The following is a 13,641-nucleotide window of genomic DNA, read 5'->3' on the forward strand; positions in this document are numbered from 1 at the left end:
ACTGTCTGAGAAACACTGCCTGCCTGTCGTTCTCGTCCTGACTCCCGACACATTCATTACTTTGGGACAGCATAATCTAATTATTGAAACAATTTTGCAAATGTCGGAGACAGACAGCAAGGTTTATACAGATCTCCGCTATTGAAAACAAAATGTAAATCTAAAAGAAATGTGAGATAATATCTAGATGCTTTTTATAGTGGAGATCAAGTTTATAAATTCCCTGGCTGGGCTAATGAGATGGATTGCGCAGTCAGAGGGAACAAAGTAAATGGGCATGTTGACGTCATAGATGTAGCCGGTGGCAACTTGTGGAATGGACCCCGGCGGCTGGAATGCGGTTTTAACCAATCAGCATTCAGGATTAGACACACCACTTGTTTAAATGCTCATAACCTCACCCTAAATTCTTCGGTTGTCTGTCCCACTTCTGGTGAAATGAAACTGAAAGTCAAAGCTCATGCCATATCTGTGATCCTTGGGACGTCCCTATCCCATTTAAAAATGGTTAAGGGTAGGGTTAGGTAAAGGTTATGGTTAAGGTTAGGGTAAGGGTGGGTGGACGTTAAAAGTTTTGGGTAGGGACGTCCCAAGGAAGGATCTAAGGTGGCTGACCTTAAAATTACCTCTGCTTTCGACTTGAACAATCTGGCATTTATTGAAAATTCACTCCTCTCTTCTGTTGATATGATTAACATAAGATGTTGCCTTACATGGACCCCTCTGCTTTTTATTGTTGCCTTACATGGGCCCCTCTGCTTTTTATTGTTGCCTTACATGGACCCCTCTTGCTTTTTATTGTTGCCTTACATGGACCCCTCTGCTTTTTATTGTTGCCTTACATGGACCCCTCTGCTTTTTATTGTTGCCTTTGAACCCCTCTGTTTTTTATTGTTGCCTTACATGGACCCCTCTGCTTTTTATTGTTGCCTTACATGGACCCCTCTGCTTTTTATTGTTGCCTTACATGGACCCCTCTGCTTTTTATTGTTGCCTTACATGGACCCCTATGCTTTTTATTGTTGCCTTACATGAACCCCTCTGCTTTTTATTGTTGCCTTACATGGACCCCTCTGCTTTTTATTGTTGCCTTACATGGACCCCTCTGCTTTTTATTGTTGCCTTACATGAACCCCTCTGCTTTTTATTCAACTGTGTTGTATGTTAAACATTAAATAAGTAAATTGATGTAATAATACTAATGGTCACACGATGGCACTACAGTATTGTAAAGAACACGCTATAACTTGTGTTACAATATACTGTATATCATATTGGTATAACTGTTATAACACAGGATACTTTGTGGGAACCTTTCATGCCTACATTGACTTTTATTTGGAGTTCCCTTCCCTACATTTCTCCCATTTACAATTTGTATTTCAAGAAATCATTTCAAATACATCAACATAATTTGCAAATAAATTCATAAAAAATCCTGACAATGTGATTTTCTGGATTTTTTTTTCTCATTTTGTCTGTCATAGTTGAAGTGTACCTATGATGAAAATTACAGGCCTCTCATCTTTTTAAGTGGGAGAACTTGCACAATTTCTCCTTCAGGCAGGAAGACATTTTAGGAGACACCTGCTGTAGGGGAGAGTGGGTTAAGTTGAGCCACTTTTTACATTCAACATCACTCAGTCAAGGGAAATATACTATTCTTTCTAACAAATATATCTACATATATTTCAGCATGTTGTGTATCCCTGGAAATAATCAGAATTCATGTAAACATAGTGTCCAAAAAAGTGGTCTCTTGGCACAACTTACCCCATGTTTTGGGTAAATTAAGCCACCTACACATTTCTGTAGTAAATTAAATATTACCGCTACCTTTTTAAAACGGTCTATATTTATTTCCCAAACATAATTCAACACAATCATGTAATCTTAAACCTGTGTTAACACCTATTATTTATTGGGGACACTGCCCTGTGTAGGGTGCTGTCTTTCGGATGGGACGTTAAACGGGTGTCCTGACTCTCTGCGGCCATTAAAGATCCCATGGCACTTATCGTAAGAGTAGGGGTGTTAACCCCGGTGTCCTGGCTAAATTCCCAATCTGGCCATCAAACCATCACGGTCACCTAATAATCCCCAGTTTACAATTGGCTCATTCATCCCCCTCCTCTCCCCTGTAACTATTCCCCAGGTCGTTGCTGCAAATGAGAATGTGTTCTCAGTCCACTTACCTGGTAAAATAATGGATAAATAAAACCTAACAAATGCTTATTTTTACACATGACATAACAGGGCCTGGCCTATCTCAGCAGTAATGCTTTGCATTACGCCTGGGAAGAAAGCGCTTCAATTTGCTCAACTTGCCCTTGGCTCAACTTAATCTAAGGTAAACATTTTGACTATATTAGCCCACAGCTACAAGGATGCTAGGAAACCATAGACCACTTTCCCCATGTAGTTTCTTCCTTCACAGACTCCATGAAATTATGACCTCTTCCTAAATATTTGGTCAAATTATGCATTTTGTGTTTGGTTTCCTAGAAACAAGTGTCTCAACTTACACCGCTCTCTCCTATAGTAGCCTCCGACACATGCCAGCTTTGCCTCCAAATGCTCCAGCATCAGCCTAGCATGTCAATGAAACCAGAGAACGCTGCAGAGAATTCTCTCTCCTGCCTAATTTTTTATGCTAAGATCTTGTACTGGGTGCTATATAATGTGCTATTTTGAACTGTATTTGTGACCATGCAAAGGTCCTCTGCCATCAACATGACACAGCCAGTTACTGCTGTAGGGGCTCAGTCCCTGTCCTCAACTGCTAGTGTGTTTAAGGGGAGAGTCCCCATTGAAACGGGTTCATTTGAAAATGGAGAAGCACTAACTCTATAATGAACATCAGCTTGTGAATGAGTTGTACAATGTATACTCATTTGCAAGCTAATGTTCATTATTCTACCTTACTTTGAAGAAAATGGTTATATGACCTAAGCTAACATGAAACGCTAAAAACTATATTCTATATTTAAGAAATAACATAGTTTCTGCACCATTAAATAGTGAAGTATGTCATGTAACACAATGACCAATGATTCAACAGAGGCTTGTAATTCTGCTGACAGTGTGCACAGTGCTCATGTTATCACAAGAGTACAAGGCCACTTCAGAATGAACAAACTACACTGAACAAAAATATAATCACAACATGCAACAATTTCTTCAATTTGACTGAGTTACAGCTCATGTAAGGAAATCAGTCCATTGAAATAAATGCATTAGGGCCTAATCTATGGATTTCACATGACTGGGAATACAGATAGACATCTGTTGGTCACAGATCCTGCTGAAACATGAGGTGATGGCAGACGATGAATGGCACGACAATGGGCCTCAGGATCTCATCACGGTATCTCTGTGCATTCAAATTGCCATCGATAATGTAATTGTGTTCGTTATCAGTAACCAGGATTCATCCATGAAGAATGAATTCGGTTACAACGCCAAACTGCAGTCAGGTCAAGACCCTGGTGAGGACAACGAGCATGCAAAGGAGTTTCCCCGAGACGGTTTCTGACAGTTTGTGCAGAAATTCTTTGGTTGTGCAAACCCACAGTTTAATAAACTGTCTAGGTTTCTGGTCTCAAATGATCTCGCAGATGAAGAAGCAGGATGTGGAGGTCCTGAACTGGCGTGGTTACACGTGGGCTAGGGTTGTGAGGCTGGTTGGACATACTGCCAAATTCTCTAAAACAACATAGGAGCTGGTTTATGGTGGAGAAATGAACATTGAATTCTCTGTCAACAGCTCTGGTGGACATTCCTGCAGTCAGCAGCCAATTGCACGCTCCCTCAAAACTTGAGACATCTGTGGCATTGTGTTGTGACAAAACTGCACATTTTAGTGGACTTTTATTGTCCCCAGCACAAGGTACACCTGTGTAATGATCATGCTGTTTAACCCACTCCTTAATATGCCACATCTGTCAGGTGGATGGAAATGCTCACTAACAGGGATGTAAAGAAATTTGTGCACATTTGAGAGAAAGTTTGTGCGAATTGAGAATTTCTGGGATCTTTAATTTCAGCTCATAAAACATGGGACCAACACTTTACATGTTGCGTTTATATTGTTGTTCAGTGTATTTCCTTTATTAGACAGAAAAACCCTTGAGGAACAGTCCTCAGAGCTCCAAGTTGTTAAGATGTTACATGCCAAATATACAGTTCTGTGCGATGTCACAATGGATAAGCAGTATCTTTATTATTAAAGATTGACGTTGCCACGAGCAGCACCGCAGATATTGAGATGCAAGACTTCGCTCATTAATTAATTTGTCTCGCTTTCTACTCCACTTGCTCATAACACAGGGTCTGAAATAAGAATGCAACTGTACAGAACATTGAAAATGTTTTAGAGAAACTATGAACTAAGGCACTTTCATGTGTACATACTACAGATGTACATGGACACAAAGCAACAGTCAACAGGCAGGACTCCACTGCTAACTGTGTATAATGGCATATAGAAAGACAACACAGATTACAACAGGCTCATGTTCATTAGGACACTGTTGCAAAACAGAAAGCAAAATGAGTGTTTCTTATTGGGGTAGTCCCTTCCTGTTTGTTCTCTTCCCTTTGGTGTCTGATGAATACGACCAAAGTTTGGGTGGGACACCTGCAAATTCCGTGGCTCTGTTCTTTGGACCTTTGAATTTCTACAACCTTTGTTCTAAAAATCGCATTCAATTCTAACAAACAAAATCTTTTAAAAAATGATTACAAAATCCAGAAAGGGTTAGTAATCCAGAATTCAAATCATATTCACTTTTAATATACATGACATTTTGGCAACAGACAAAAATAAACCTGTTGCAGTTTGTATGCCAAGGAAAGCATTGCTTATTGCAAACTTGAGACAATGCTTTTTGGAGTCCTTGTTCTTTAACCAGATGCAAGCTTCCCACGCATGCATCCATCAGTCTCTTGTCTTCAGCTACACCTTTAAAAGAGACCCATAGAGGGCACTGTCACAGGGGAACATAGTTACAGTATGAGGAGGCCATTTCCCTTGTGATGATTAGTTGTCACATGCACCCACCAGTGGAGGCTGCTGAGGGGAGGACGGCACATAATAATGGCCGGAATGGAGTGAAGGGAATGGTATCAAACACATGGTTTTCACGTGTTTGATACCATTCCATTCACTAGATTATACTCCATTCCATACATTATTATGAGGCATCGTTCCCTCAGCAGCCTCCACAATGACACCCACATCCTGTGACATGGTCTTCAGTGAACATGTGAGTATGCATTCCCCACGTCCACATGTGCTGCGTCTGCTCCTCTATACAGCTGGGATCTGGCACACAACAATCATTCAAAAGGGGGTATAACCTAAATGTACTAACAAAGTCCTGATGGAGAATCTAAACATCAGTCACATCTCCCCCACAGCGTAATGGACCAGCCCATCTCCCCATCCACAACACAAGGATTAGCCTACAGATCAGAAGGGGCTATGGGGATGGGATATAAAGCTCCTAACACACTGACAAGAAGCAGTAACAGTCAGTCCAGCATTCTGTCTTTGGGAGTTTACTGCCATGAGTTTAGGGAGTCTAAAAGAATGCTTACATTGCAGAAGGAGGGAGAGAGAAACAAACATCCATCCATGCTGTAAAAGTAGATGTCGTCTTTGGACAGAGAAAGCCAGGCATTGTGTGTTGTTGTAAACCAAGCTCTGGTGTGTTTTCTATACTCTGTTTTATATGCAAACCATTCTCAACCGCTCCCCGTGAATATAAAGACAAAAAGCCAACGAAGGTTCGACACAGGTCTTCAAGAGTATATAAACATTTTCACAGGATTTCCATAACGGGTCATATTTCACAGTGGTTGTATCCTCTTGTCTCCTTCCAGACCTCCATTAGAACTATGATGCTGCCATAAAATTAAAGCCATATAAAATCAACATGTAGGCAATCTTGTAACATCTCGTAACATCATTCTCAGAACCTTTGGGAGGTGCAGCTAGTCCTTGACAAAAGTGTATCCAGTTCATTTGTACTCTTCTGTTGTGCACCAAATAAACATCTCATCATCTACTGTCCAATTATATCTACAGTATATACAGTTGCAGCAAAATACATTGGCACCTTTGCACTTTTCTTTAATAATTCCCTGTTTCTTCTCAAATAAGTTGAAACGTAAAAATAAATAAACCGGTCTCCACTCCCTATTGGTTTTTCACAACATTGCAGAACCAATTTTATTTTTGTGAACTTAAGTTTACAATTTGAGAAAATAAAGAAAATGTCATGAACAAAATGATTAGCACCCCAGAGCTTGAAGTTGGAGCTTGAAGTTGGTTACATGGTCTTTGGCCAAGATAACTTCAGATAAATGCTTCTTGGAGCCATCAGTGAGCTTGCTATACCTTTCAACTGGCAATTTGGCACACTTTTCTGCAGCAAACTGCTATAATTGTTCAACGTTTGAGGGAGCCCTCCACGTTGAACAACTCTTCGCTGGCCACTCCAGAACAGTTCAGCGATTCTTCTTGAACCATTTCAGGGTGCTTTTGACGTGTGTTTTGGATTGTTGTCCTGCTGGAAGACCCACAACCTTAAAAGACACAATTTTTGGACACTGTGTTGAACATTGAACTCCAAAATAGCTTGATAATCTTCTGATTTCATGATTCATGATGTCTTGCACACGTTCAAGGCCCCAGTACCAGAGGCAGCAAAGCAACCCCACAGCACAAGTACTAGCTCCTGGGTGCCAATCATTTTGCCCAGGCCATTTGTCTTAAGTTTACAAATTTAATTTAGAAAATACAGTTTACAAAAATAAAATATGTTCTGCAATGTTGAAAATTCAATAACAAAGTTTTTTTTCCAATTGCAATTTATTTGAGAAGAAATAGGGAATTATTTAAGAAAAGTGCAAGGGTGCGAATATATTTGGCCAAAACTGTATGTGAGAGTGCATCCTTATGATCACACACATATCTGGACTCTTGCCCTCCCTGCTTCAGTCTCAGCTATAAACATTAGCTACATCCAAACTTCCAACAGCTTTCAAATGGTGGTTTGAAATTTCACTATTGACAGCTTATATTTCTGAGTGGCAGTAAAGCCTTACGATTGGTACTCTAAATCTAAGCATTGTCCATCTAAGTGAGAAGCAAACCTTAGTCAGGTTCAGCTACATTTCCCATAGTTCCCCTGGCTGAGTAGTAAGCAAAACAGAATTGCAACGTGCATTATTTTGTTTCTTTAGTGTTCATTCTTTTGTAGTTCTCTAGTTTTTGTGAACTACCAGACAAGTTTCTCCAACCTCAAAGGAAGCCTCGTGATTTGTTGTTCTGTATACAGTAATGATCAAGAAGAAAAAGTTGACTTATCTAGCGATGCTAGGCATTTCAGCAGATTCTACACTATTTTCCATATGGACCTTGACAATTATTTGTCTGTTAAATAGTTAGTTACACTGAAACATGATCCTTTCCTTGTGGTAGTTCAGTCTGTCTAGCAGACCTGAGAATGTTCCTGTTTTCATTGTTAATAAATGTGGTTAACTTACTGGACACTGGTTAACTTCTCGACACAAGAAAACACATCTTTCTCACAAAGTAAATTACAACAGCATCCTCAATGTCCAGGCAATGGACTGTTCTTATACTCTTACACAATATTGTTACTATTATTATCATCTATAGACAATGATAACATATTGCTACTATATGTAGTCAGAGACCCTCTCCCAGTTTCCTGTTGGTCCATGTTCCCATCCCAGAGTTCAAAGTTCACATGGTGCACGACTTGTCTAGGGGCTCTTGGGGAGGGTGTACAGGGGGAGGGTGAGTCGGGCCCGTCTTGGGCAGCACCAGGGGCTTGGGCCTCAGGGCAGGCGGTTTAAGCTGCACCCCCATACGGGGTACCACTACCGGCTTGAAGGTGCTCATGGTGTCGCTGGAAGAGCTGGTGCTGCGGCGCATCGGGGGCCCCCCGGCCTCGCCGGTCTGAGCCCTCAGAAGGATGTTGTGGAGGGGGCTGAGGGACTCGCTGGAGCTGGCTGGGGTGGGACCCCCGGTCGACTGCCTCTGCTCCAGGGTGTCCAGCACAACATCGGGAGCGTGCTTGGCCGAACTCTGCCTCTCCAGCTCACGCAACTCGTTCAGCGCCGTGTTCATCGTCTCCTCTATGTCCTGCAGGGAGGGAGAGACAGGCAAATCAAGGGAGGAGAGAAAGAGAAAAGAACAATAGACAAGGGAATACAGTGACATCACACCACCAGCATGCATCATACAATAAATACATGTATGTGAGCACCGTCAGGATAAAAGTGCTGCTGAAGACTGAAATCCCTGGGTATGTTCCTGACTCAGAATAAGACAGGATGCAGCGATGACAGGACAGTCATCCGAGCATCTCCCAGAGACCGACAACCCAACGGAGAGAGACATCGTCCTCTCTCTGACCCTAAGCTTCCTAATTAGAAGTCTCTCCACGCTGCTTCTCATGCTTTCGCACAATGCACACTGCTACAGCCAAGATGTGCTACATTGTTATCAGAGCTCTGATAAGGTCATTGGGGCCTGTGCCGACAAAGTATTACCATGCAAACACTGACGCTGCTTTGTAATAATGACTTTCTATTTTCTGTTCTGTCACGTAGCACCCGGACCAAATTAACAGCTTTTGTAACTGTACGTGACTGTGCGGAACATTATAAAAATAGGTAGTCTCAGAAGCTATTTTACTCAACATCAATGTCCCAGAATCTGTCTCTGAAGCTATTTGATGCTGTAACAGAAACGAACATTGCATTTTTGATATTCTACTAGTACTGACGTTGCCGATTTTTTAGTAGTTTTTTTTAAAGAAAGTTTTGTTGCAATGATCGTGATATGTGGTCATCTGCTCTCCCCTACTTTAGCTGACGGAATTTATTGTAAGTCACTCTAAATAAGAGCGTCTTGATAACTATAAAGGAAAACTAGATTGTGAATGTGTTTGGGAGTATTGTGACAGAGGTGTTCAGTAGTAGCAGAACTCAGAGTAAGCAGACTAACTAGGTTGACAGGGCTGCTGGTGGAGGGAGGTGCGCTCGTCCCGCGGTGCTGGCGCTGACCTGTGCAATGGTCTCCGGATCCAGGGGCTTGCCACCACCGTGCGGGTGGGGGTCCTGGAACACGGCTGTGTACTGGCCCGAGCTTGTGGAGCGTCGAATGGGCGGGCTCTCCATCTTCTTCAGTGACTCATGGCGGCTGATGTTGGTCAGGCTGCCGTGGCCTGTTCGGCGCCGGTGCTCGGGGCTGTCCATGGGAAGCTGGCCGTGGTTACGGCTCCGCAGCAGGTCCCGGGGGCTGAAGGAGTGACCCAGAACCGGGGAGCCCATCTCAGGCGTGTGAGCCTGGCCACCGTGGGTCTGCTGGGAGGGGTGCACCATGCAGTTGACATCATTAGGGCGTGCCGGGGGGCGGCGGGAGGGGGGCTCCATCCTCTTCTTATGCCTGCTGGAATATGGGAGAGGGCGGGAAGAGACAGACAGACACTGAGGTCAAGTCTATGGGTTTTAGCTAAACCTTAGAAATGTTGCAGTGTCTGTAAACAGCCGTGGTAATGTAGTCACACAGATTCTTAGTCAGTATGGGGTAATGTACAGTCACACAGATTCTTAGTCAGTATGGGGTAATGTACAGTCACACAGATTCTTAGTCAGTATGGGGTAATGTACAGTCACACAGATTCTTAGTCAGTATGGGGTAATGTACAGTCACACAGATTCTTAGTCAGTATGGGGTAATGTACAGTCACACAGATTCTTAGTCAGTATGGGGTAATGTACAGTCACACAGATTCTTAGCCAGTATGGGGTAATGTACAGTCACACAGATTCTTAGTCCGTATGGGGTAATGTACAGTCACACAGATTCTTAGTCCGTATGGGGTAATGTACAGTCACACAGATTCTTAGACAGTATGGGGTAATGTACAGTCACACAGATTCTTAGTCAGTATGGGGTAATGTACAGTCACACTGATTCTTAGTCAGTATGGGGTAATGTACAGTCACACAGATTCTTAGTCAGTATGGGGTAATGTACAGTCACACAGATTCTTAGACAGTATGGGGTAATGTACAGTCACACAGATTCTTAGTCAGTATGGGGTAATGTACAGTCACACAGATTCTTAGTCAGTATGGGGTAATGTACAGTCACACAGATTCTTAGTCAGTATGGGGTAATGTACAGTCACACAGATTCTTAGACAGTATGGGGTAATGTACAGTCACACAGATTCTTAGTCCGTATGGGGTAATGTACAGTCACACAGATTCTTAGTCCGTATGGGGTAATGTACAGTCACACAGATTCTTAGACAGTATGGGGTAATGTACAGTCACACAGATTCTTAGTCAGTATGGGGTAATGTACAGTCACACTGATTCTTAGTCAGTATGGGGTAATGTACAGTCACACAGATTCTTAGTCAGTATGGGGTAATGTACAGTCACACTGATTCTTAGTCAGTATGGGGTAATGTACAGTCACACAGATTCTTAGTCAGTATGGGGTAATGTACAGTCACACAGATTCTTAGTCAGTATGGGGTAATGTACAGTCACACAGATTCTTAGACAGTATGGGGCAATGTACAGTCACACAGATTCTTAGTCAGTATGGGGTAATGTACAGTCACACAGATTCTTAGTCAGTATGGGGTAATGTACAGTCACACAGATTCTTAGTCAGTATGGGGTAATGTACAGTCACACAGATTCTTAGACAGTATGGGGTAATGTACAGTCACACAGATTCTTAGTCAGTATGGGGTAATGTACAGTCACACAGATTCTTAGTCAGTATGGGGTAATGTACAGTCACACAGATTCTTAGACAGTATGGGGTAATGTACAGTCACACAGATTCTTAGACAGTATGGGGTAATGTACAGTCACACAGATTCTTAGTCAGTATGGGATAATGTACAGTCACACAGATTCTTAGTCAGTATGGGGTAATGTACAGTCACACAGATTCTTAGACAGTATGGGGATATAGACTCTAGACAGAGTTGTTGAAGCCTTCTGTCTGAATGTAGTGTTCATACATAAACCTATATGTCAGTCCCAAAGTGCTCCTAGTTGCTTGTTCTGAGGCAGGGCTCCAGCTGCAGCACTGTGAGGCCTGCAGGCTGGGTCTTTATCTGAACCTTTAGCCACACAGTGCCCCCTTGCCTGCCCCCCTGCCTGCCTGGGATAAGGTTCAGCTGGCTCAGCATTAAAGCTGTCCTCCATCTGAACCTGCTGTCTCAACACACCCTCCTGACTGAACATAGTTATACACCTGACCTGCCACACATAGGTGTGCATCCCTTACGCATGGCACGCACACAGAGACCTAGTAGCACACAGGCACACTCACGCACGCAGGCACACATACCACATGGTTAAACTCTTAGATTATTGATACCAACAGAATAAGAACAAGTCTTTGATATTAATTACTAGTCTGCAGCTAGGAATTCGATATCATTGAACGCGAAGACCGACAACTGCTGAAACATGTATTCTATAACGACATGAATGAATGTCACTCTGAACTATCCATTCTAACCACGACAGAGCGAGAGAGAAAGGGCAGACAGACTCTCCAACAGAAACAAACTTTTCAACAGAGATCCCGACGACACACTGAGCATAAATATATATATACTGCAATTGTTCCCGAATGAGTGAGCGTTCATGTGCAAAGGATTAGCATTTCAATTGTTCCAATTATCACTCTGTCTAACAAGCAGAGTTTAGCCCACACCCCCCTATCATTTCTTTGGAACCATATCTACTTTGTTTGTTTGTATGATGCATTTCTGTGAGTACATGGTTAGTAAATAAATGATTTTAAGACAATTGATGTATGTATGACTCATAGTGAAGACTGGGTTTGTGCAGATAACCAACAATTTACGACGTTTGGAATGAGACTAACGTGAGGTAAATAACAATTCAAATTGATCAGATATTAAAATATCTGAAAGTTATATTAGGACAATTATAACTTTGTAATCTGAATATGTTCCTTGGTGCCTAGACTTCCTAGTTAATTACAGTTACATGATTAATCAGTTTAATCGCATAGTAATAATTACAGAGAGTTATTTGATAAATAAGTCTTCAGTTTTAATGATGCCAAAGACACAACAATCACTATTGGGGCTCTGATAAGACACTGCTCTGCTCTGCATATTTATGAAACCCAGCCTAGCACTTTTTCTGACCAGGGCCCATTAGGCCCTGTTCAAAAGTAGTTCACTATAGGGGGGCATTTGGGACACAGCCCAGGAGACAGCCATAATGTTTCATCCCCCTACCTAATCAGCACCAAATGTGATAGGCTGCCTGTCTGGCAGCAGTGTCGGAGGATGATATGATAAGAGAAATATATAAAGATATTTAACCATAGAGGGATAACAATTTACCATTGTTCCAGTGGATATACTCTGAGGAAAAAGTTCATTGAAAGATGGTTATAAGAGGAGATTGTGAGGGGATACAAGTATTTTGAGGATTTGATAAAGGGTGATAGGGGACTTTTTCATTCACTAACTGTTTTTGTTCGGTCTTTTTTAATTCTTCAATAAACCATTGAGAGATGACATTTTTTGCCTCACCACTAACATAATATCAAACTAATATTCCCTACACAACACCAGGCAGAAACCCTAAATCAATGACTTGTTATGCAACGACACAGAAACGGACAAATAACATCTACTAAAGGGGTTTAACATTTGTCCAAATGTGTATTGTTGCTCCTCCGTTTGTCCTTCAGTCATTAACATGCCACAAGACCATAGTAGTCGGCAAGACCGATCTGGGACCAAGCTACCTGCACTGTACTTCCTGTCTCATATCCCAAAACCTTTATCTCCATCAAGTTTCATTCATGAGTCATTCAGGGCTCCCGAGTGGCGCAGCGGTCTAAGACACTGCATCTCAGTGCTAGAGGCATCACTACAGACCCTGGGTTGAATCCCAACCGGCCGTGATTGGGAGTTCCATAGGGTGGCGCACAATTGGGCCAGCGTCGTCCGGGTTTGTCCGGGGTAGGCCGTCATTGTAAATAACAATTGGTTCTTAACTGACTTGCCTAGTTAAATAAAGCTCATAAAAATGAGTCTAGCAGCTATTCATCCCTTAATCATCCTTCCTAGGCGTGTTTCAAGTTTCAGTCTAATTCCTGCCTAATTAACACGGTCTGTCTCAGCCACCGTCATTAAGAGTGGCGATTCATCATGGAGCTAAATATGAGACATAATGTGTTTTGATACAGATGGAGGACTGACTGGGGATTTGTGGAGTAAACACGTGGAGGGGTAAACACGTGGAGGGGTAAACACGGAGGGGTAAACACGGAGGGGTAAACACGTGGAGGGGTAAACACGTGGAGGGGTAAACACGTGCATGACTCGTCATAACCAGTAGGGGGAGTAAGATCACACAACTCAATCTATGGACAGGCTTACAGAAAGGAAAACAACTGCTACAGTACAATCTACAGACAGTCATTGGGTACTTACAAACCATATTATAATATGAATCATGACTGACATGTTTTCCATACTATTGATAATGTCATACAAAAGCAAACCAGATAATACA

The 13,641-nt window shown here is 42.3% G+C and overlaps 1 protein-coding gene across 5 annotated transcripts in view; it reads right to left on the minus strand.

The window, feature by feature from the left end:
* Window positions 1-4,017: 4,017 nt before the first annotated feature.
* The window catches only part of LOC115134082 (SLIT-ROBO Rho GTPase-activating protein 1-like), a 234,473-nt gene continuing 224,849 nt past the window's right edge, over window positions 4,018-13,641 (minus strand). For 2 of the 5 annotated variants that reach the window (XM_029667708.2, XM_029667706.2), the window contains exons 21-22: window positions 9,106-9,487; window positions 4,018-8,179 (exon numbers count right to left, since the gene is read on the minus strand). In XM_029667708.2, the coding sequence (XP_029523568.1) occupies window positions 7,778-8,179; window positions 9,106-9,487 (784 nt within the window). In that variant the 3' untranslated portion in view covers window positions 4,018-7,777. Of the gene's footprint in view, window positions 8,180-9,046; window positions 9,491-13,641 lie in introns of all 5 variants that reach the window. The other 3 variants (XM_029667707.2, XM_029667705.2, XM_029667709.2) reach the window with 2 other exon arrangements.

Source organism: Oncorhynchus nerka, linkage group LG9a (assembly GCF_034236695.1).
Source record: "Oncorhynchus nerka isolate Pitt River linkage group LG9a, Oner_Uvic_2.0, whole genome shotgun sequence".
Taxonomy (NCBI): domain Eukaryota; kingdom Metazoa; phylum Chordata; class Actinopteri; order Salmoniformes; family Salmonidae; genus Oncorhynchus; species Oncorhynchus nerka.